At 37.8% G+C, this 25,865-nt stretch overlaps 1 protein-coding gene across 2 annotated transcripts in view; it reads right to left on the reverse strand.

Moving 5' to 3' along the window:
• Positions 444-25,865, reverse strand: part of GLRA3 (glycine receptor alpha 3) — a 175,883-nt gene continuing 150,461 nt past the window's right edge. The window contains exons 8-10 of one of the 2 annotated variants that reach the window (XM_018052791.1): positions 20,107-20,250; positions 17,866-17,910; positions 444-899 (exon numbers count right to left, since the gene is read on the reverse strand). In XM_018052791.1, the coding sequence (XP_017908280.1) occupies positions 621-899; positions 17,866-17,910; positions 20,107-20,250 (468 nt within the window). In that variant the 3' untranslated portion in view covers positions 444-620. The remainder of the gene's footprint in view (positions 900-17,865; positions 17,911-20,106; positions 20,251-25,865) is intronic. The other variant, XM_018052792.1, reaches the window with a different exon arrangement.

Here is a 25,865-nt window from a genome sequence, read left to right on the forward strand (position 1 = left end):
CAATAAAAGTTTCTTACTTTAATCTTCTGATTTTAATTTTCTATTACTTAAGTTGGTTCTATAGCATTTGTATGTACAATTTCCTATTATAATTGAGTGAATTTGTCACTTAACTATCTATTTTTCTATTTTGTAACTACAAGTATAAGAAAATATTTTAAAGCCTGAAGCTACATTTTAAAAATCTTCAACATTTCCTGTTTTTTCTATTTAAAAGTTTTCTGTGCAAATTTTACTTTTGTGTTATTTAATACTGAATTGAAAAATCAAAGAATTTCAAAGCAGTTTTCACGTGTACTATTATGTGACATCATATTACATACAAACACATTGACAATAATATGTCCACTTGTAAAATTTACTGTGACAGAACAGATAATCTTAATGAACTAGAATCCCAATAATACATATATTTTGTATTCATTAAAGGAATCATAACTGCCTCATGACTTTGCATAGCAAGTCATAATAACACCTTTCTATATGTCACTTGAGCACAATGGTCATCATTTGTATACCACACACACACACACACACATACACACACACACACCCTTATGGCAAAAACCTTCCCTCTGAGTTGACACACTGAGTTTGTACACTTGCACACTCCCCGAGACTTAATCTTGCTGCTGATGAATATCCTCATGCCTAAGGATTTTATAGATAACCCAGTAGAAAATATTAAAAATCAAAAAGGCTAATGGGAAGCAGGCTCGTGAGATGGTGTCAATCTTCTTGGCCCGGTCGATAAAGACCTTCCTCATCTCATCTGGGCTCTTCGGCATTGCTTGGACAGGATGGCTGGGGCCCTTTGGAGTCACACCTTCTTTGGTTTGCAGACACGGCCCCATTCCATAAGCTGTGAAGCTGAACCGGCTTTCCCTTATCTCATCATCCTGTCATAAGAAAAATAGAAGCACTGAAGTCATAGAATCAGGCAAGGCATGTATAACAAGTGCTTCAGAATCATTACTGAGGCTTTATAATGATAAATGGTAACATTTTTATAATGAAAAGATAAAGCATATCAAGGTGAGTTGACTTTTGTTCCTATTCAAGTTTTAATGATTTATCCTGCTGTATCACATAGATGAGTCTATTCAATAAAACTCTCAAGTGTTATGTTTTAATGGAAAAACTAAATATTTTGGTATTCTCTACATATTGCCAGACCACCTAAATAAATTGGACAAGAAAAAATTCTATGTGGCTAATAAGTTATCCAACATCTGTTAGGTCACTGAAAAAGCAAGAGAGTTCCAGAAAAACATCTACTTCTGCTTTATTGACTATGCCAAAGTCTTTGACTTGTGTGGATCACAACAAACTGGAAAATTCTGAAAGAGATGGGAATACCAGACCACCTGGCCTGCCTCCTAAGAAATCTGTATGCAGGTCAAGAAGCAACAGTTAGAATTGGAAATGGAACAACAGACTGGTTCCATATCGGGAAAGGAGTACGTCAAGCTGCATAGTGTCACCCTGCTTATTTAACTTATATGCAGAGTACATCATGAGAAAAGCTGGACTGGATGAAGCTGGAAAGCTGGAATCAAGATTACTGGGAGAAATAACAATAACCTCAGATATGCAAATAACAACACCCTTTTGGCAGAAAGTGAAGAACTAAAGAGCCTCTTGATGAAAGTGGAAGAGGAGAGTGAAAAAGCTGTCATAGGGTGATGGTGGCCTCATAGAATGAGTTTTGAAGTTTACCTTCCTCTGTGATTTTCTGGAACAGTCTGAGTAGGATAGGTGTTAGCTCTTCTCTAAATTTTTGGTAGAATTCAGCTATGAAGCTGGTCCTGGGCTTTTGCTTGCTGGAAGATTTCTGATTACAGTTTCAATTTCCATGCTTTTGATGGGGTCTGTTAAGATTTTCTATTTCTTCCTGGTTCAGTTTTGGAAATTTGTACTTTTCTAAGAATTTATTCATTTCTTCCAACTTGTCCATTTTATTGGCAAATAGTTACTGATAATAGTCCCTTATGATCCTTTGTATTTCTGTGTTGTCTTTTGTGATCTCTCCATTTTCACTTCTAATTTTGTTGATTTGATTGTTCTCCCTTTGTTTCTTGATGAGTCTGGCTAATGGTTTGTCAATTTTATTTATCTTCTCAAAGAACCAGCTTTTGGCTTTGTTGATTTTTGCTATGGTCTCTTTTGTTTCTTTTGCATTGATTTCTGCCCTAATTTTTAAGATTTCTTTCCTTCTACTAACCCTGGGGTTCTTCATTTCTCCCTTTTCTAGCTGCTTTAGGTGTAGCTGCTGCTGCTGCTGCTGCTGCTGCTGCTCCTAAGTTGCTCCAGTCATGTCCGACTCTGTGTGACCCCAGAGATGGCAGCCCACCAGGCTCCCCCGTCCCTGGGATTCTCCAGGCAAGAACAACGGAGTGGGTTGCCATTTCCTTCTCCAATGCATGAAAGTGAAAAGTGAAAGTGAAGTTGCTCAGTCATGTCGGACTCTTAGCGACCCCATGGACTGCAGCCTACCAGGCTCCTCCATCCATGGGATTTTCCAGGTGAGAGTACTGGAGTGGGTTGCCATTAGGTTATTTATTTGACTTTTTTCTTGTTTCTTGAGGTAAGCCCGTATTGCTATGAATCTTCCCCTTAGCACTGCTTTTACAGTGTCCCATAGGTTTTGGGTTGTTGTGTTTTCATTTTCATTCATTTCTATGCATATTTTGATTTCTTTTTTGATTTCTTCTGTGATTTGTTGGTTGTTCAGCAGTGTGTTGTTCAGCCTCCATCTGTTGGAATTTTTAATAGTTTTTCTCCTGTAATTGACATCTAATCTTAATGCATTGTGGTCAGAAAAGATGCTTGGAATGATTTCAATTTTTTTCAATTTACCAAGGCTAGATTTATGGCCCAGGATGTCATCTATCCTGGAGAAGGTTCTGTGTGTGCTTGAGAAAAAGGTGAAATTCATTGTTTTGGGGTGAAATGTCCTATAGCTATCAATTAGATTTAACTGGTCTATTGTATCACCCTAATACCAAAACCTGACAAAGATGCCACACACAAAAAAAGAAAACTACAGGCCAATATCACTGATGAACATAGATGCAAAAATCCTTAACAAAATTCTAGCAAACAGAATCCAACAACATATTAAAAAGATCATACATCATGACCAAGTGGGCTTTATCCCAGGGATGCAAGAATTCTTCAATATCCACAAATCAATCAATGTAATACACCACATTAACAAATTGAAGAATAAAAACCATATGATTATCTCAATAGATGCAGAGAAAGTATTTGACAAAACTCAACATCCATTTATGATAAAAACCCTCCATAAAGCAGGAATAGAAAGAACATACCTCAACATAATAAAAGTTATATATGACAAACCCACAGCAAACATTATCCTCAATGGTCAAAAATTGAAAGCATTTCCCCTAAAGTCAGGAACAAGACAAAGGTGCCCACTCTCATCACTACTATTCAACATAGTTTTGGAAGTTTTGGCCACAGCAGTCATAGCAGAAAAAGAAATAAAAAGGAATCCAAATTGGAAAAGAAAAAGTAAAACTCTCTCTGTTTGCAGACAACATGATCCTCTAAAACCCTAAAGACTTCACCAGAAAATTACTAAAGCTACTCAATGAATATAGTAAAATTGCAGGATATAAAATCAACACACAGAAATCCCTTGCATTCCTATACACTAAAAATGAGAAAACAGAAAGAGAAATTAAGGAAAAAAATCCATTCACCATTGCAACGAAAAGAATAAACTATTTAGGAATATATCTACCTAAAGAAACAAGACCTATATATAGAAAACTATAAAACATTGGTGAAATAAATCAAAGAGGACACAAATAGATGGAGAAATATACTGTGTTCATGGATCAGAAGAATCAATATAGTGAAAATGAGTATACTACCCAAAGCAATCTATAGATTCAATTCAATCCCTATCAAGCTACCAACACTATTTTCAGAGAACTAGAACAAATAATTTCACAATTTGTATGGAAATACAAAAAACCTCGAATAGCCAAAGCAATCTTGAGAAAGAAGAATGGAACTGGAAGAATCAACTGCCCGACTTCAGGCTCTACTACAAAGCCACAGTCATCAAGACAGTATGGTACTGGCACAAAGACAGAAATATAGATCAAGGGAACAAAACAGAAAGCCCAGAGATAAATCCATGCACCTATGGACACCTTATCTTTGACAAAGGAGGTAAAAATATACAATGGAGAAAAGACAATCTCTTTAACAAGTGGTGCTGGGAAAACTGGTCACCACTTGTTAAAAAAAAAAAAGAAAGAAACTAGAACACTCTCTAACACCATACACAAAAATAAACCTAAAATGGATTAAAGATCAAAAAGTAAGGCCAGAAACTATAAAACTCCTAGAGAAAAACATAGGCAAAACACTCTCCGACATAAATCACAGCAGGATCCTCTATGACCCACTTCCCAGAATATTGGAAATGAAAGTAAAACTAAACAAATGGGACCTAATTAAAATTAAAAGCTTCTGCACAACAAAAGAAACTATAAGCAAGGTAAAAACACAGCCTTCAGAATGGGAGAAAATAATAGCAAATGAAGCAACTGACAAACAACTAATCTAAAAAACATACAAGCAACTCCTGCAGCTCAATTTCAGGAAAATAAACTACCCAATCAAAAAGTGGGCCAAAGAACTATACAGGCATTTCCCCAAAGAAGACATACAGATGGCTAACAAACACATGAAAAGATGCTCAACATCACTCATTATTAGAGAAATGCAAATCAAAACCACAGTGAGGTACCATTTCATGCCAGTCAAAATGGCTGCTATCCAAAAGTCTACAAGCAATAAATGCTGGAGAGGGTGTGGAGAAAAAGGAACCCTCTTACACTGTTGATGGGAATGCAAACTAGTACAGCCACTATGGAGAACAGGGTGGAGATTCCTTAAAAAAAAACTGGAAACAGAACTGCCATATGACCCAGGAATCCCACTGCTGTGCATACACACCAAGGAAACCAGAATTGAAGGAGACACGTGTACCCCAATGTTCATTGCAGCACTGTTTATAATAGCCAGGACATGGAAGCAACCTAGATGTCCATCAGCAGAAAAATGGATAAGAAAGCTGTGGTACATATACACAATGGAATATTACTCAGCCATTAAAAAGAATACATCTGAATCAGTTCTAATGAGGTGGATGAAACTGGAGTCTATTATACAAGTGAAGTAAGCCAGAAAGAAAAACACCAGTACAGTATACTAACGCATATATATGGAATTTAGAAAGATGGTAACGATAACCCTGTATGCAAGACAACAAAAGAGACACAGATGTAAACAGTCATTTGGACTCTGTGGGAGAGGGCAAGGGTGGGATGGTTTGGGAGAATGGCATTGAAACATGTATATTATCATATGTGAAACGAATTGCCAGTCCAGTTTCGATGCATGAGACAGGGTGCTTTGGCTGGCGCACTGGGATGACCCAGAGGGATGGTATGGGGAGGGAGGTGGGAGGGGGGTTCAGGAAGGGGAACACATGTATACCCATGGTGGATTCATGTCAATGTATGGCAAAACTAATACAATATTGTAAAGTAATTAGCCTCCAGTTAAAATAAATAAATTTTTTTAAAAAGCTGGCTTAATACTCAACATTCAGAAAACTAATATCATGGCATACAATCCCATCACTTCATGGCAAATAGATGGGGAAACAATGGAAACAGTGTCAGACTCTGACACTGAGTGCTCCAAAATCACTGCGGATGGTGACTGCAGCCAAGAAATTAAAAGACGCTTGCTCCTTAGAAGAAAAGTTATGACCAAACTAGACAGCATATTAAAAAGCAGAGACATTACTTTGCCATCAAAGGTCCGTCTAGTCAAAGCTATGACTTTTCTAGTAGTCATGGATGAATGTGAGAGTTGGACTCTAAAGAAAGCTGAGCACCAAAGAATTGATGTTTTTGAACCGCGGTGTTGCAGAAGACTCTTGAGAGTCCCTTGGACTGCAAGGAGATCCAAGCTGTCCATCCTAAAGGAAATCAGTCCTGAATATTCATTGGAAGGACTGATGCTGAAGCCGAAACTCCAATACTTTGGCCACCTAATGCGAAGAATGGACTCATTTGAAAAGACCCTGATGCTGGGAAAGACTGAAGGCGGGAGAAGGGGACGTCAGAGGATGTGATGGTTGGATGGCATCACCAATTCAATGAACATGAATTTGAGTATGCTCCAGGAATTGTTGATGGACAGAGAAGCCTGGCGTGCTGCAGTCCATGGGATCACAAAGAGTCCGACATGACTGAGCCACTGACCTGAACAAAAGATGTATAAGTAATTGACTTTTGAGTAAATAAGTCTGAAATGAACGCTGATGACCCTATGTACACGTAACTGTTGTAATCTTACAAAAAAACTGGAAACTGATTTTCTAGTAGTCTTTATAAAGGATGTTCATTTATACTGCCAATAGTTTTCACTTATGTGGGATTGTTTAGGGTAAATAACTGTTTTCTTTGATTTTCCTTTTTCTTTATGGAGAAATAATTGACACAGAACTGTATAAATGTAAGGTGTACTGTGTGATGGCTTGACTTACATATATTGTGAAATGATTACCACAGTAGGTTTAGTGAACATCTATCATCTCATATAGACTAAAAGAGAGAAAAAAATTATCTTTGTGGTGAGAACTCTCAGGGTCTATTCTGTTAAAAACTTTCCTATATGTCATATGTGCTATATCTTACAGCAGTGTTAACTACAGTTGTGTTGTACATCATGTCCCTAGGGCTTACATATTTAAAACTGGAAGTCTGTACCTTCTAACCCTCTTCCTCCACTGACCATCTGTTCTAGAGAACTGAGTATTTTCAAACCTTCAGAGAGCGCCCCACATAGACTCTTACCTCAAAACAGAGAAAATCCTCTTCAGATTTAACATATGTCATGAACAACTATATGTTTCTCATCGTGTCTTTCCAGTGAACTGTGAGTAAGGGGTTAATGCCAGGCCTGGCTGTTGAGGACTGCAGAGAAACACTAGTTCTTCCAGCATCATTTCCTTGGAAATAACAATGGCCTTAAGGTAACAGGAATGAGGAGTGTGTGCCCTGTGCTGTGGCTCCTGCCCTGGGGGAGCTGTGTGGTGGCCCAGAGTGTGGGGCCAAAAACGCTCTTGAGTGGCTGCCCCCACCCCCACTCCCGAGATGGAGATGCTGTGTCTGGTGTGTTGCCTGCCTTGTCTGCTCCTAGAGGACTGAGTAAACACAATATCAGGTTAAAGTCTATTGTGTCTGGAGGGTCTGACTGACAGTTTGAACGCAAAACCTCAGCGGTGATGACAGAAGGTGACTTGGCTTTCAGATCCTTTCAGCCTCAATGTGGCCCAAGTTTCTGGGAGGGAGTTCTGATGAGAACTTGACCCTGTCCTCCCTGAGTTTGAGATAGCAAACCCTGCAGGGAAAATCCTGGGGATAAATTGTACTGTTGGGAGACGGATGACACAGCTGTATGCCCCGTAGAATTGGCAGGAGGGTGATCATTGAGAGAAAACCAATGGGAAACTAAGTTATAAAACAGGGGAAAGTGGCTCAAGATACAACTGATAACTGATAATCTCTGTGCAACTTGGCTTCCCAGGTGGCTCTAGTGGTAAATAACCTGACTGCAGTGCGGGAGACATAAGAGATGCGGGTTCCATCCCTGGATCAGGAAGATTCCCTGGAGGAAGGTATGGCAATCCACTCTAGTATTCTTGCCTGGGAAATCCCATGGATAGAGAAGCCTGGCAGGCTACAGTCCACGGGAGTCTCAAAGTTCATTGCAGCACTGTTTATAATAGCCAGGACATGGAAGCAACCTAGATGTCCATCAGCAGATGAATGGATAAGAAAGCTGTGGTACATATACACAATGGAATATTACTCAGCCATTAAAAAGAATACATTTGAATCAGTTCTAATGAGATGGATGAAACTGGAGCCTATTATACAGAGTGAAGTAAGCCAGAATGAAAAACACCAATACAGTATACTAACACATATATATGGAATTTAGAAAGATGGTAATGATAATCCTGTATGCGAGACAGCAAAAGAGACACAGATGTATAGAACAGACTTGTGGACTCTGTGGGAGAGGGAGAGGGGGAGGGTGGGATGATTTGGGAGAATGGCATTAAAACATGTATAATATCATATATGAAACGAATCACCAGTCCAGGTTCGATGCATGATATTGGATGCTTGGGGCTGGTGCACTGGGACGACCCATAGGGATGGTATGGGGAGGGAGGAGGGAGGGGGTTCAGGATGGGGAACATGTGTATACCTGTGGTGGATTCATGTTGATGTATGGCAAAACCGATACAATATTGTACAGTAATTAACCTCCAATTAAAATAAATTTTAAAAAAAGAAAAAAAAAAGTCAGACATGACTTAGTGACTAAACAAAAATTAATAATAATAATAGAAGGAAAATAAATTAGATTCTTCAAGCCTTATCCTCTGACCTACACTCTGGTAGACATGGTAATTCAGGGACTCCCCTAGGCCTGGGTTCCCAGGTGGTTCTCCTTTGGGCAAAGAAGGAGGGTATGTATGATTTGTGGAGAGGTTTACCCTAGCAGTTGACATGCTGGGTTCCACTGATGGGAAAAAAAAAAAATCTGGGCCATTCAGAAGAAAGAGCTTGGCCAGAGGAGAATCTATCTATCAGCTCTCATGAGGTGACTTTTAAAACTCAGACTGAAAAGAACGAAAATTGACAGGATTCCTATGAAAGGTTTCCTGGCAGGTTGTCACCAGTCGGGAGGAAGGAAATGGTTTCAAGTTCCTGCAGCTGCTTCCCTTAAGGAACCCCATTCAATCTGCTATTTTCATCTCAGAAGTTAATCCAGCGATGCCAATGGGAATGCAAACAAAAGGGGCTGACAGGGTGGCTGAATTGACTCCATCTGCAGACAGAAAGAAGTCCGAAGGCCAAGTTCTCCTTGCCCAGTTCTGAGTGGGGTCCCAGGCTGTGCCATTGTTAACACAGAATAGCCGTGGGTGGTAAACACAGCTCTTTGGAACTGTGGAAGCTGGTATACCATGTGCAGTCAGACTGTTGAAAAATGAGAAGATGATATTAAGAATAATATTGATAAGCTGGTGGGGCACAGTGATGCTGGGTTTGTAGGCATCATGGTCATAGCAGAATGACCATGATGACACACAGATAGGAAAATAAGGAAATAAGATATGTCCACTGGGCTTCCCTTGTAGCTCATGGACAGAGGAGCCTGGCAGCCTATAGTTGATGGGGTCGCAGGAGCCAGACACGACTTAGCGACTAAACCACCACCTAGACATATCCCTGATAGCTCAGTTGGTAAAGAATCCATCTGCAAAGCAGGAGACCCTGGTTTGATTCCTGGGTTGGGAAGTTCCTCTGGAGAAAGGGAAAGGCTATCCACTCCAGTACTCTGGCCTGGAGAATTCCAAGGCCTGTATAGTCCATGGGGTTGCAAATAGTCGGACATGACTGAGCAACTTTCACTTTTCCTTTCAAGATAGGTCCAGTAGGTCGCATCAGCCAAAGACTAAATGTATTAATATAATTGGAAAGGATGTGACCACGGATGAAGGACCTGGCTATTTTCTGTCTTGAGCCTAATCTTGGGCTATTGTTCCTTGTGCCTGCTGTGTGCAGTCATATCCAGCTCTTTGATGGCTGAACACTTGAGTTCACTAAAGAAATTCCCCCAACAGCCTCTACCAGGATGGACATGGCAAAAACTGTTTAGGAGTTTCATTATAGGAATTCCAGTGTAGAATTAATTAGGTGATAGAGTCCCCATCTAGTTGCTGGCTCAGAAAGGAACTATGTGCCAAGGCAATGTCTTAGATTGGCCTTTGACATAGTCATGGTGGTGTCCAAACCATGAGGCAATGGATATAACATGTCCCTCTGTTGCCCTCTGAAGCCATTGATGTGGTCAGAACTTGTCCAGAATATTAACAAGATTAAAAAAAAAATTGCTCGGGATTGCTTTTGGGTTGAATCTCCCGAGGACAAGCGCTAACACAAAGCTGACAGATGGAATGCTACTAGGGTGTTTGCCCAGGGCTCTTGGAGGAGTCAACTGACTATAGAAAAAATAGGGCTTCCCTGGTGGCTCAGACAGTTAAGAATCTGCCTGCAGTGTGGGAGATCTGGGTTCAATTGCTGGATTGGGAAGATTCCCTGGAGAAGGGAATGGCTACCCACTCCAGTATTCTTGCCAGAAGAACTCCATGGACAGAGGAGTCTCACAGGCTACAGTTCATGGAGTCACAGAGAGTTGGACACAACTGAGTGACTTTGAGACAGAGAGTCCATATTTGGCTTTGCTTACACTATAACAAAAGCCACAGCCGAAAATACTATTTATGGCTTGAAACAGGTACTTTCATATCAGTCTGGGCCCCTGGAATCAATCTCTTTGGATAAAGGAACACATTTACAAATGATCAGTGTATAAAATGGCCCAAGAGCACAACATAGTAAGAGTATATCAAATTCCATCAGCTCACAGAGCAGTGGTTGAAACAGAAATTTAAACCTTACTACTAGGGACTTCCCTGATAGTCCAATGGATAAGACTCAGATCATAAACAATAGAAGCTATATTGAAACAAATTCAATAAAGATTTTAAAAATGGCCCCCACAAAAATATAAAAATCTAAAAAAAAAAAAGAAAGAAACACCATTATCACTAAATACAGGATGGTCAGGACATGAAAGGTTGCCTGGTTGGGTCACTGGATGAGTACGCAGACCACACAGTGACAGTAAGAAGCAAACGCCTTTAGAAAGGTTTCTGGTTTCTGGTAGTGGACATGTATGTGTTTGGCAGTGAGGGGTTGGGGGATAGGAAGGCTATTACTTAACTCTGTCCCACCTCACAGGTTTCCCTTTTCTATCCTTTTGTATCACCTGATATCATGGTTTTGGGTCCACAACTGTATTTTCCAGTTGAATGGCTCATTTCTACTCATCATACTATATGTATTTATTTAGACTAGAAAACCATTCATGCTCTCTGTGGAAGAGGGATCTAAACATCCTATGTGCTTGAGTAGCTGAAAAGCCTCCCACTTAGATGAAAACACTTCATCTGCTGTCTCTCTTGCTTCTTATCCTATTGAAGAGCTGAGCAAATGCCATATGAGATCAAAGCTTATTTCTGTCTTGAAAGTACAAATGCCTCCTCAAACCTGTAATCAGAGCTATGGAGCTGCACTGACAAAGCTACTTTACTTTGGATATTGATTTTAATAGAGAATGACACCTTTGAAAAATTGAAACTTCAACATCATCATGCAGCATTGGCCTGGCATGAAAGCTGGCCACAATTTGTAACATGACCACATTTTATGTGCATGCAATAATGACAGTCCAGGCCAGGACAAGACTTCTCACACTGAGGTCCATGCAACAGCTGTCTCAGAATCATCTGGAGTGCACAGATTTGCACTCATTAACATTTAGGTGGACTCTGTCATCTGCATTTCCAAATTCTCCAGGTGATCATAATGCTTAAATATGTAGAAACAAAAATTCCCAAAAGACACAATGCAGCTATCCTAGTTAGCTAGAATTCATGGTAATGTAACATTTTTTGAATTCCTCTAACACTTTCTAATTTAAATTTAAAGTGGTAGTTTACGAAAAACATACTCTGTAATGACATTTGATGCTTTTGAACTCCGGTGTTGGAGAAGACTCTTGAGAGTCCCTTAGACTGCAAGGAGATCCAACCAGTCCATCATATAGGAAACCAGTCCTGGGTGTTCACTGGAAGGACTGATGCTAAGGCTGAAACTCCAATACTTAGGCTACCTCATGCGAAGAGTTGACTCATTGGAAAAGACCCTGATGCTGGGAGGGATTAGGGGCAGGAGGAGAAGGGGACAACAGAGGATGAGATGGCTGGATGGCATCATTGACTCGATGCACATGAGTTTGGGTGAACTCTGGGTGTTGGTGATGGACAGGAAGGCCTGGCGTACAGCGATTCATGGGATCACAAAGAGTTGGACGCTACTGAGCAACTGAACTGAACTGAATGACATTTGGGCTAGTACTGAGGTATTATTTTATTTTTAAACAATTCTTGTTTTTAAGTAAGGATGTGTCTAGGAGAGGCTGTATGTGAGCCTATTTATGTGAACTATATCTTCATTCATTTTTAAATTTATGATGGACCAAAGAATTTTTTAAGAATAGAATTTTGACAGTCACATTTTATAATGTGATTTGGTGCTGCATTATTTTCAAAAGCAACTGGGATATGATTTCACTAACAAATATACCACCAGTGGCTTTTCTATTAATTTTGGAGGTGAAGAAATAGAAATACCCCATTTCAGTAAAAATATTTCCCTTGTTAAAACCTGTCATTCAAACATTTACGGGGGGCTTCCCAGGTGGCACAGTGGTAAAGAACCCGCCTGCCAATGCAAGAGACGCAGGTTTGATCCCTGGGGAAAGAAGGTCCCCTGGAGTAGAAATGACAACCCATTCCAGTATTCCTGCCTGGAAAATTCCACGGACAGAAGAGCCTGGTGGGCTACAGTTGATGAGGCTGCAGAAAGTCAGACATGACTGAACAACTACGCACCTAACTAAAAAGTACATCAAGTTGTTTTATGACAACTAATTTTTCTGCTTTGTAAAACTCAGTCAAAAGATTATCCTGTGTTTATGTGTGTTTACAAGTGCAGTGATATTATTTATTCCAATTAGCACTCAAATATTTTTTTAAGATAATTCAATTTTCTGGAGTTACCTTCAGCTTGGCTTTCTAATAGAGTGAAAGGCACAAAAGCAAGGTTTACACAAGCATCTAAAACTTTTGACTCACTATAGGTTAGCTAGTGTTTAAAGTTCATGAAATTAAGCCCCTTTACAACTCAAAATATAGACAATAATAAAGATTAAATAGAATGAATTAAAAATGAACTAAAGAACATGGCTGATTCAAAAAGTAAAATTGAAGAAACAGCTTAGTTTATCCACAAGTCAATCGTCTCAATATGCTTCAAGAAAGTTAGAAGGATAGGCAATAAAAAATATAAAAAGTCATTTTGTTGGTGTATAATTCTTTCTACAGAAGGACCTGTTTTCACTAAATATGGAAATGAGAAAAATGTTTCAGTAATTAAGCAACAATACCATACTGTGAAACATTCTCAGTGCTTTTCCACTTTATTTAGAGAATTATGCCAAAGATTGACTCATGTAACATGCATATTATAACTAGAATTATTACAGAAAGAAAATTCATGGGCAGATATAGTAATTCAATTGAATTTCTTCATCTTTATCATCAAACATGATATACTATCATATATATGAGAAAAGAATTAATTTCCTATCCTCTTCTTAGTTTTAAAATAGCAACAAAAAGATCTTATTTGTTTGCTGGCATGGTGAAAGCATGAAGATTGCTAGTGAGTAGTTACAAATCATTAATCATATAAGACAGCCTGAATGATGATTAATTATGGCAATTGTTGTGAGATACAACAGCATTAAATATGTTATTTTCATCCTTATGTTTTCCCTCTAGTGGATACCTTTGACGTATTCTTTATACAATGAAGATGCTAAGTAAATTATCCTAAAGGTTGTTTGGTTTAAATAACTTTCTGTAACTTTTAATTGTCAAGTAGGAAAATGATAGAAGAAGGAAAAGTAAATTGATATTAATTCACATTTATATGATTTCAAAGTATGCAGATTTTTTAAATGTTTTTTAAATTTTTTTTAAATTGCTAATTAACAAAACAATGGCTTGTTTTTGTTGAGAGAAATAAGCATCACTTAGAAAATTTTAAGGCAAGGTGAAGTATGTGAAAGACTTAAAAGTTGTTCTCTAGAATAAGTGTCAGCCTAAAACAAAAATCCTGTTTAATACATCTGTGTACATTTCTGTATCACCCACCCAAATATGGAAGGCTTAAAAGAAAACAACTATGTATGATGTTAAAAATACTTTAGACTTACAAGTCAATTGTCAATATAAAATTCCTTGAAATTTAGCTTCCAGGAGAACCTTGCATTTATTATAGATGACATATGAATTAGCTGGGCTTCCCAGGTGGCTCAAACAGTAAAGAACTAGCCTGCAATGCAGGAGACCCAGGTTCAGTCCCTGGGGCGGGAAGATACCCTGGAGAAGGGGATGGCTACCCACTCCAATATTCTTGCATGGAGAATCCCATGGATAGAGGAATCTGGCAGACTACAGTCCATGGGGTCATAAAGAGTCAGATACAACTGAGCGACTAACACTTCCACTTTCATTAAGTAGTTATAAATTAGGCAAATTTATGCTTGGTGTATTGAATTTAGATTCAGAAATGGTTTGGAGATTATTGAATGGTAAAATATAAGCTTAAAAGGATGAATATTTTAGGTGAAACTTTATGAAAATATGATATGTATACATACATAGGGGAATTGAAAAGTCAATGAAATAATATTTTTTAAAAATCTGTATATCTGTTTCTAACTTAACGTTCTAGATTCTTTCAGTGCCAACTTATCATCATAGGGTGACATAAGATAATATTTTATGGTAGATAGCATATATAAAAAGCGGTGTGCCTATTTTATTTAACCGTGTGATGGAAGTCACTATACAGCATGTGAACTTAAGTAGAGACTATATTATTGTACTGAATATTATTTTCCTAAACAGACATTTCAGAGGGGATAGAGCTCTAAGAAATAGTTGTATTTAACATACACTCGGAATACTTGTTGCAGGAAATAATCAAATTTTTATAATTTTTCTTTTACATAAGAAGAAATTTCTAACCCCTGTGCATCAGTCATTCAAGTAGAATTTAGTTTGAAATTGTTGAGAAACTACTTTTTTTCAAGTATATATCAAATACTTACCTATTGGAAGAATATCTTCTATTTTAGAATATAGCATAAACTGACCTCCAATGGAAACTTTCTAAAATAATTCCGTGTATACAGGTACTACATTGCTTCCAACCATGAAGCCTCATCCCTTCAACCAAAATAGTATACTTATAATTGGGCTTCCCTGGTGGCTCAGTGGTTAAGAATCTGCTTGCAATGCAAGAGATCCAGGTTCAATCTCTCAGTCAGGAAGATTCCCTGGAGAAGGGAATGGCAATCCACTCCGGTATACTTGCCTGGAAAATTCCATGGACAGAGGAGCTTGGTGGGCTACAGTCCATGGGGCCACAAGGAATCGGACACAACTGAGCAACTAACACTTTTTTCACATTTTTCATATTTATATCTGTCCTAAATTTATATTTCATATTTATATTTATATTCTAGACCTCACAAAGGGTATTAATACAAGGCAGAAAAATCAATTATTTGTTATCCTTAATAGTTACCTTGAGTTATTTTTTAAAGTAATACAGGACATAAACACATACATAAATAAGTTTTTGTACAGATAATCAATATGTAGTCAATTATTTTAAAAAGAAAACAAGCAAAAAAATACACTTGGCAATTAGTTTTTGAATCTAGAATTTGTGGTCCATTCTTATTTCATTTGCATACCCAAGTAACAATTAATATACAAGAATAAGTAGGAATATATACCAGAACACCACGCATATGTATTTTCGCTCAGCAAACTTTCATTATTACACTGCAAAGCAAAAGCTGTATGAAATGCATTAAAGCAATCCCATATCATCCATATTTCTCAACAAGTTACGTATGTTCAGAAATATTTCGGCATGTGTTTAAACCCTCTAGGACTAAAGTAATGATATCATACATGGGAAGAGCAACTTCTAACCAAAATGCTTTTGTATCATGCATACACCCACACACACACACACACAGCACTAGGGATAAGCATTTATGGCAAGGTGCAGTGGTGTGTGATTGGCACACAGCAGGCTAGAACAGTGTGGGGTGGGGAAATTTGCATACAAGTGCGAACGTGTATTCTTTCACAGTGTACAAAAAGGATCCCTTGTACCTTCAGGGGAAAAGGTAAGGCGTAAAAGATCGTATGCAGTGCCTAGGCCAAATGCTAAACCAAGTTAAAACTTTCCCTGGAATAATATGTTCATCAGTGTAAAGCCCTTTGTCATGTGAAGTTTTCTATAATGGGGCAATTTTATTTACTGCCTTTTCTGCCAAATTAAAATACTATGAAAAATATGCAAATCAGTACTCATGAAAAGAAAGGCTATTCGGTTAATTTTTAGACTTATCTTGGTTATGTTAATTTAATGATTTAGATTGCTTAGACTGTCATTAAGCAAAGTACATACTTTTGTTTTTAATGATGAATTCATTTGGCCCAGAAGACTATTAGGCTGAGAAAAATTGTTTTCAAAAAGTGAAAATGATCAACCTTAATTATCATCAACCTGAATGATAATTAGAATGTTATAAAAATAAATGTGATGCATATATTTCCAATCAAATGTATTTGCATTTATTGTATTTTTAAAATGTATTTGCATTTTCTTAAATAATACAGTTAGTAAACCATATTGTTTATTTTTTAAAAAATAAGTATTTATTGACTGTTAGCAAAAGGAAATCTGTATTTTCATCAGAGTTATTTTTGTACTGTTTTGTCAGGCAATATCTAATTGAATATATATTTCATACTAACATTCCTTATATACTGTTTAGTTACTGAAAATTTAAATATATACCTCTCCCAAAGAGGCAACTATGTGTTACTATGAAAATTCAAGGCAATGAATTTTTAAAGAAAATTAGTTAGGATAATCACATAAAACTAATTGGATCATGTGAATTTTGCCCCCAGGGATGAAAATTGAGGAAGTAGGTAGCTACAGTGGGAACAACTATGAAATTTTAGTAGAAAAGAAAAACAGTTGAAGAAGTATTATAATATAGGAATATAATTAATAACTGCTTTAAAATAATCTTTGGTCTAGATACTTGTTATGAAATAAAGATCACTTCACTATTCATCTAACAGTATGTCTGTTGTGTATTCACCTAGTTATGTCTACTTTTAACTGAGATTTGTGGTGAAAATCATCTGGAGAGGTATTTTTAAATACAATTTATTCCAGAAATTTTAATTTAGTAGACTGTACTGTTTGGATATTATTTCCCAAGCTAAATGCTCAGCTTTGGGTATATTTAAAATTTAATTAGAGTGATATATTGTGGATCTCCAAGTCAAATTACTAATATGCTCTACTGTAGATTACATTTCTAAACACAGCCATTCTAATTGAAGGTGTGTCCTTGTTATCTATTTTAAATCAAACATTTCCAAGAATGCTGAAATCAAAACCCAAATCATTCATTTACTCTAAAGAATCTCAACATATATTAACATTAAAAGTAGTTTCTAAAGATACATAAATTGGATAAAGCATTTTATTTTTGACTTATTTTTAGGTCTTTATTTTCTGGCAAGAGGAGCTGTTTTTAGAACTTATTTGTACAAATAAATGTCCCATCTATTTTGCAACTACTTTTGTCAAAGTGTATGATTATTTTCTCTACAGAGAATATTATAAGATACATGTGATATATCTGTTTAATATATATTTTTAAATTATTTCAACCAAACAAATAACTCAGTTCATAGAATGAAAGATAACATTTCAATTTTTTTTACTGAATGAAGAGAGACAAAGGGAATTATTAGAAAAAGAGAATATCCTTAGCTGAAGGGGACTGGTGGTTGTTCAGCTTCAAGTGTGCAGGGGTCTGTGTTTCCCCACCCAACACTGCCTGAGTGCAGAGGATGCTGTCTGCCTTTTTTTTTTTTTTTAACTGATGACCGCATTCTTCTACTTAGAGTTAAGAAAATGAATTTACCGTGTCTGAGAAACGGTAAAACTTCTCCAATGCAAAAGCTTCTGTCTGTGGGAAGGTAAAGTGGACCAACAGGGATTGAGAAACCAGAGAATCAAGTCATAGACGGTTAAAATATAATCGCACAATTGGCTTTCATTGCACAGATCATCTTAACAAACGTATATATCAATTAATAGTTTCTCACATACACAAGCTATCCAGCCCCAGAGTATGAAGTAAAAAAAAAAAATGAATTTCTTTACTGCACTATATCTTAATTACAATATATGTTCACTGAGTATTTCATATGGTGATTAGAAATATAATCAGATGTTACTGTTTTTGCACTTTGACACTTTTCTAGAGTGCCAATCACTAGAAAAATTCATCTTGCTGTCTTTCTGTGAGCTAAATAATAAAGGGTGTCAAATATCTTTATCCCAATACACTTACAGGTGGTAAACTGAATAAAGAGTTGGTATGGATTTTTTTAAGGAGGAACCAGAAATGAATGTCTAAGTTTGTAGAGCATTGGTGGGTGCAGAAAAGGTCTGAGCTCTCATCTCCCCTTGGAACACCACCTGTGTACGACTCCTCATTTCTGGGGTTGGCAGCACGTGGCTGATACATCCTACACTGAAGGAAGGAGGAGAAAGGTAGAAAAATGTAAAATAAATGTGAAAAAGTGAATCAAACTGAGAGGGGGAAATAAGTATTGCTTTACTTTTGATTCACGATGTTGGAAGGAAAAATTGTCTTGATGAGTCATTCAGCGGGGAAAAAAATGACCACACCTTCACTCCTGGGATACAGAATGTTCTGTCTTATCACAGTGTTTCAGCCTGTGCCAGGTATCATGAGAAAAAGGAGCAAATGAGAAGTAAGGGAGGTTAGAAAGAAGTGGAGGGGTAGAGGAGGGGGCAGAGTGAGAAAAGTGTAAGGACACCGCAGACTAGGAGAGGTTGGGGGCAGGAGATAAAGTTAATCTCTCCACGAAGATATATGTTAATATATAAATGATGTGCTTTAATGTTTATTAAAAAAAAATGGTCAAATACAAGCTCTGGCATTGTTTTTCTGTCAGCCGTCCACCCAGAGTATTGCAATGCTGAAATTTCTCCCATGCTACAGATTCACGGGATGTTTACTGGAGCAGGTGATGATTCTGAGGAGTCAATTAGACACTACTGAATAAATTATTGCTTCAGATGTTTAAATTGAGTAGACTCAGCACTGAGAGATCATGGCTTAGGGATTTTTAAAAATTTTTATAAATATATGAATTACAGCCAGTCCTTCAGAAATTCCTTAAAAATTAAATTCTTAAAAATGCATGCTATATATAAACCAGACTATTCATTTTAAGATTTGAGCATGTTTCGACTTAACTATCTCAGTATATTGGGTTCTGGTCACAGTTTCCCCTGTAATATATGACTTTGCCATTTCTCTATAGCTTGAGACCATTTGCTTTTTTAAAATGTCAGCTGGCACATTCACATTAAACGTAAACTCAAAGATAGGTTGGCTGATAGAAACTCTTTCAGAAAAGGATAAGGGTTGATTGAAATTATGTGCATATAAAGAGAGATGACATTATAAGTCTTATTAGAGGGGAACAACCTCATCCTGTACATCCAAATCCAATTAGAAGATTGCTTCTACAGTTTCCTGTGGTCTCCCAAGGATATTCCTGATTTATCAGGCAATAGCAAGGCAAAAATACACCTTACTGTGTTTCCAGTGGGGATCCAGAAGAAATGTCTCAAAAATACAAAAATACATATAAAAAAGAGACCACATAGCTTTATGTGAACATCAGAGTATTATAAAATAAATAGATAACATTTGATTTAAAAATTCAAGGAATTAGTTCAAAAAAAGAAAAAAGTAATAGCAATAGTTTATGACTTGTGTCAAGTAAAGCCATCAGAAACATTACAGTGATGCAAATAAGAAATGATAGATTTTACTAGTTGAAGCAAAAAATGATGTTGTTCCAGGACAGATATTAGAAAGCAGTCAATAAAGCTCTCATGTCACCAGATCTGCTGTGTAAAGTATTGTAAAGCAGCTAGATGTTATTATTTTCTCCCTGAAGCAATTTTTGACAACGTAAGTTTCAGTTGGACAAAATCAAAGAACAGTCATCTCTTTGAGTTTCTGTCTCCATTTTCTTTCTGTACATCCCTATTAAACATAACAAATTCACTTTCCAGGGAGAATTGTATCCCAAGGAACTTCATGCATTTAATCACTTACCTTACTCCTTCTCTTTCGTCGAAATCTCAGAAGTTCTTTGTGTTGTCTTGATACAAAATTTACCGCTGCATATTCCAGAAGTGCTGAAAACACAAAAAGGAGGCACACTGCCATCCAAATATCAATAGCTTTGACATATGAGACCTAATCAGGAAAGAGAGAGTGAGAAAAGTGACTTGTTACTCCATGGAGAACAAAAATGGACATCTGTTCCTAAATTATACCATTTATATACTAGTAATTTTTTACTTAAAATTTTTGCAAGTTTTATGTATTAGTCGTACATTAAAATGTGTATTTCTTGCTAACATTTTTTTTCAAATGAAGCACTAGACCAAATGTATGATGAAAGAAAATAAGATGAAAGGTAATTTTATCTTCAGGGTAAGATAGTATCATACTTGAAAAGTATGCAGTAACATTGAAAGATACCTGCAGAGTAGCAGAACGCTTGAGAAAGTCTGAAGCAATATTGAGATATAGAAAATACTATTGAACTTGTAGCTTCATATTTTCTTAAGTAAAATTTATTTTTTACTTTGAAATAATTTTAAACTTATAGACATGTTGATGGAACAACTGGGAGTAAAAAGAACTCCCAAGTTCAAGAGTTGTTAATGCTTGCTTGCATTTCTCTCCCCTCCCTTAATCTCGATCTCTTATGTTTTTCTCCCTGAATTATCTGACTATAATATGCAGACATCATGGCCTGATACTTATGTGTTTTTCTAAAAGGACACTCTCCTACACACACTCAGTTGACCCTTCAGGGCTCAGGATAAATTTTGCCAAAATCTGATGCAGAATCCTATGACGTCTGTGCTTACCTGAACACACTGCACTGTAATTGCTTATTTCTTGTTTTCTTTTTGTTTAGAGTGCGAACTCTTTGAGGACAGATGGCATTCGTTTTGTTCACCACCACAGGAGTGTGTGACCGATGTGTGCATATTTGCTGACTGAATGAGCAGATAAATGAAGGTGCAAAATGTTAAAACACCAGAGAGGAGGGAGCCATATATATTGGTTCATGTGGAAATTCACTATCTCGAGTGATGCTCTGTTAATACCTTGAACTGAATTGATTTTCTTTTAAAAAGAAGTGTCAACTTACACCACTTCCAATGGTGTCAATTTACATGTGAGATGTGCCAACATGCAGGCCCTTTGCATCTCCTCCTGTATCTTAAGTGTGATTTCTGCTGATCAGAAAGAACTCTACCAAGCAGAGATGTATGCCCTCAATTTATTCCATGGTTATGCTAATTGTCCATATGTTTGTAAAGCGTAGATTTAAATCTCATGAGTTCTGCAATTGTGTCAGAAATTTCTGGCTGCCCTCAAATGCATATGATCCCAGAAGATGTAATACAGTTTTTTTCCTTGGAAAAATAGGACTCATAAAGTGTGTGTGCATTTTTTTTCAACAACCTGGATCTATAATGACATGAACCAAGAGATCAAATAAGAAATTTGGTTTTCAAATGAACCTGACAACTGTTTTCCTATGACAATAGAACTATGCAAACATCATCTATACAGCCCACATTCTGCTTCTTGTGATCAATACTTGATTGCTGAGACTGAAAAGTCAGCTCTCCTCATCCTCTTCTCTGACTCCCACCAACTTCAATTCTCTCTCTCCTCCATCCTCACTGACCCTCCAAAGCCAGCAAGCACAGGCCCTGGAAGGCTTGGGACTCCTCTAGCACTAGTAACTTTAAAATAACACAGCAGTGGGCCTTCACTAGTGGTTAAGTGGTTAAGATTCTGTGTTTCCAATGCAAGGGGCATGGGTTTGATCCTTGGTCAGGGAGTAAGATCCTATATGCTATAAAGTGTGGCCAAGAAATAAAAATAAATAAATAATTTTAATAATTCTACCTGTTTAAAAAAATTAATAAAATAAAACAGCAGTTTCCTCACCAACACGTTGACAACATATTCATGACATACAACACTCATCGCCTGTGATTCTGGTACCACCTTGTTTCCACCCACTCCTGCCCCTGTCCTTTGTGCCAGCCTCATTCTAATCCAGCCAATCCCCCTGGACCACCTTGCCATGGCCCCATCGTTCACTGTGCTATTGGAAACTTGACCTTATTTTAAGTAACAGTCTCTCCTGGGTATTATTCCTTGGGTACAGGCATATGAGAAAAGGAAGCGTAATGTTTGCTGACTAAACACACTAGTCAGGAGGACCGTTGTCTTGGAAACCAACCCAAAGCCACGTGTGGAAGACTGCTTCCTTCCTCAAGGTCGTTCTTCCCCTGGCTCCTTGATCTGCATTCTCTGGGTTTCCTCCCTCCATCCCACCCGATTCGGCTCTCTAGGACTTTCCTCTTCTTCCTGAGATCCTCAGAGACAGGGCCTGGGCCCCTTCTGTTCTCACACTGAAACTTCTCATTTTCAGCCCTTAACTATTACTTTGGATCCAATTTCTCCTTTGCACTCAGGGCCTCCCACCTCCGTTTCCTGACTAAACCTCCCCCTAGCCAGTTTCTTTAGTAGCTTTTGGATGTCTCATGCTTTTCAGACTTCATTTGACTGAAAAAGAAGCTAGGAATCTCTACTGGACTCAACCAGCAAACACACACAACTGCCTCTTCCTCCTCATTAAAGGCTAGAATCTATTCATCTCCAAATCTCACATCAAAAAACCAAGTCTGGGAATCCTGATGCTGCTGCTGCTGCTAAGTCACTTCAGTTGTGTCCAACTCTGCGCGACCCCATAGACGGCAAGCCCACCAGGCTCCCCTGTCCCTGGGATTCTTCAGGCAAGAACACTGGAGTGGGAATCCTACCTTTTAGCTATTTCTGAAATTCATCGTTTTCTGTCCTTTCTTACTGACATCGTATTGTGTATTGATCTCAACCACCATAATCTGTTTCTCAGTTTCTCTTAGGGCTGAAGTTACAAAGATAGTAAGACAAACAAGCTATATCTTTTTTTAAATTGGGGTACTATTGCTTTACAATGTGGTGTTAGTTTCTGCTGTACACAACAAATGAATCAGCTATGCGTATACACACATGTATTCCCATCTGGGACCTCCCTCTTACCCCTCATCCCCCTCTAAGTCACACAGAGCACTGAACTGAGTTCCCTGTGCTATTGGAACCAACATTCTAGAGTGGGGAAATAAACAGCGAAAATAATCACATAAATAAACGTAAGTTAAGAGAACTGCAATAATGAAACCCCTGTAAGGTCATGGGAAAGGGACAGTGTGACGGGGGCTGTTAGGTGGGCACAGTTCCTGAAGGCCTCTCTGAGGGTGTGATACAATGACCATCTCAGGCCACTTTCTTACTTGCCCATCATTCTTCACGTTTCTTCCCCTAGTTCTTGGCAAAGAGACCAATGGACAAGCTCCATCCTGCCTCAGCAGCTTTGAACTCCCTATTACTTCTGTCTGAAACACTCCTTCCTCTATGGAAACCTTGTTAAATCCTTCAGACTTTAGCTTAAAAGCCGTGATTTCAGGGAAACCTTCTCCAAATGCTCAGATCAGTACAGCCCTTCTCACCTTCTTACCTCCACTTTCCTCCTCGAACCCATCTCTCAGATGACTCATTGCAGTTGTAAAGATATTCATCTGTGGGTAGCTCTTACAAGGTGACTACTGGAGAGCATCATTTAAATGCACCCCCCCCTTCAGCTAATTACTCTGTTCCACAGCCCCTAAGGGCCATTTTCCTAAAACTTTGGGTGGAGGAATGAAAAAATGAATATGTCCCTGAGGATTTCAAGGTGAAATATCTATACTGATATTTTAGCAAACTATGTGTTGACAGCAAACACCAAATAATTAATCTTATTATTGGCCTTGCCCCACTGTATCCTCATTATCCATTTACATATCTTTCTCCTTTTAGACTAATGTATCTTGTGAGTTTAGGCAAGGGCCAGGTCTTATTCACCTCTGCGTTTCAAGGACCTAACACAGTGCCAGTTATATGACGGGCTCTCAGATAATATTTAATTGATTGAATCCTGTGGAGTGATTTGCAATCACTGGCCATTTATTATTAGAGAAATGATTATAATAACTAGCATGCCAGGAATGTTCTTAGGAGTATCTGTAGAACTACTGAGTATTCTTAGTAATTGTCCGAAAGTAACACTTTTAACCCGCACAGCTATTCCTCTTTTAAAGGTGAGGAGACCGAGACATGTGAAATAACTTGTCATTATATACACTCAGTTCAGTTCAGTTCAGTAGCTCGGTCATGTCCGACTCTTTGTGACCCCATGGACTGCAGCATGACAGGCTTCCCTGTCCATCACCAACTCCCAGAGCTTGCTCAAACATGTCCATTGTGTCAGTGATGCCATCCAACCATCTCATCCTCTGTCGTCCCCTTTATACTACTCTGTGTAAAATAGATAGCTATTGGGCAGCTGCAGTATAACACAAGGAGCTCAGCTCAGTGTCCTGTGATGACCTGGAGGGGTGGAGTGGGAGGGAGGTTCAAGAGGGAGGGAATATATATGTAAGTATAGCTGATTCATTGTTGAATCATTGTTGCACAACAGAAATTAACACAATATTGTAAAGCAATTATAGTCCAATAAAAAAAATAACATCACATAGCTACTGCTATACACTGCATATGGTCCTTCAAAAATCCTGATGTTGAAATATACCTCTAAGGTGATGGTAATAGGAGGTGGGATCTTTGGGGAGTGGTTAGGTCATGAGGGTAGAACCCTTGTGAATGGGATTAGTGTTTTTATAAAAAGGACCCCAGAGTGTGTGTTGCCTCTTCCATTATGAAAGAACGCAGCCTGTAGATTGCCATCTATGAACAAGGCAGTGGGCTCTCACCAGACACTGAATCTGCCAGCACCTTGATCTTGAACTTCCCAGGCTCTAGTTTCTATTGTCTATAAACCACCTCATCTACGATATTCTATCATAGAAACCTGAACAAACTTAGGATGCTACTAAGTTGCAAAGCTAGGGTTTGAATACAGGTCATCTGGCTAAAAAACCTGTAAATCAACTACTATTCTACATCACCTGGTTATTAGGCTCCTTCTATTTAAGCTACCACCATAAGTTAACAACCGTGAGCACACTAAATAGAAATAGCTATCTGTATCTTAATATTCCAGGCTCTTCAATTTTTACATGATAGTTAAGGGTTAAGTCATTACATCGTATACACATTGGAGGGTTCTGTATGTTTGCTGATCCTAAAATCCGACAATAAACTTCCTAGTAGACAACGTAGAAAAGGAGTTGTGAGAATGTAATTACCACATTAAAAACCAAGTATTTGCTCTGCAGAAGCGAAACTATCAGGGAAACATTTTATCCTTTGAAATACAGTGAGAGTCCCCTCAACAATATTCTTACATTAGTTCGGGTGAAGTGTTTTTATGAGACAGTTGTCTACTTGCCACGTGATATTCTGGGAAGAGATCAGCTTGATAAATTATCACTTGAATGTACAGATAGCTGGGTTACTGCAAAGCCTTATCTTTTCCATGTTAAAAAATAAGTTTTATAATGTGAGGAAGGAATATATAAGCATCATTGATTCTACAGACTTCTTAGATCATGTGATTTTTTTTTTCCAGAAAAATTGTCTATTTATTTTAATCTGAATGAACTTTTTGGCCAACCCAATACTTTGCAATGTCATCATTAGAAAACAGAGAAAATCTGCTTCTGGAGTCCTGAAAAGATGCATATTGGATTTTATCATTATTACTTATCCTGGTTATAAAGATTGGGATCCAGTCC

This window comes from Capra hircus, chromosome 8, assembly GCF_001704415.2.
Source record: "Capra hircus breed San Clemente chromosome 8, ASM170441v1, whole genome shotgun sequence".
Taxonomy (NCBI): Eukaryota; Metazoa; Chordata; class Mammalia; order Artiodactyla; family Bovidae; genus Capra; species Capra hircus.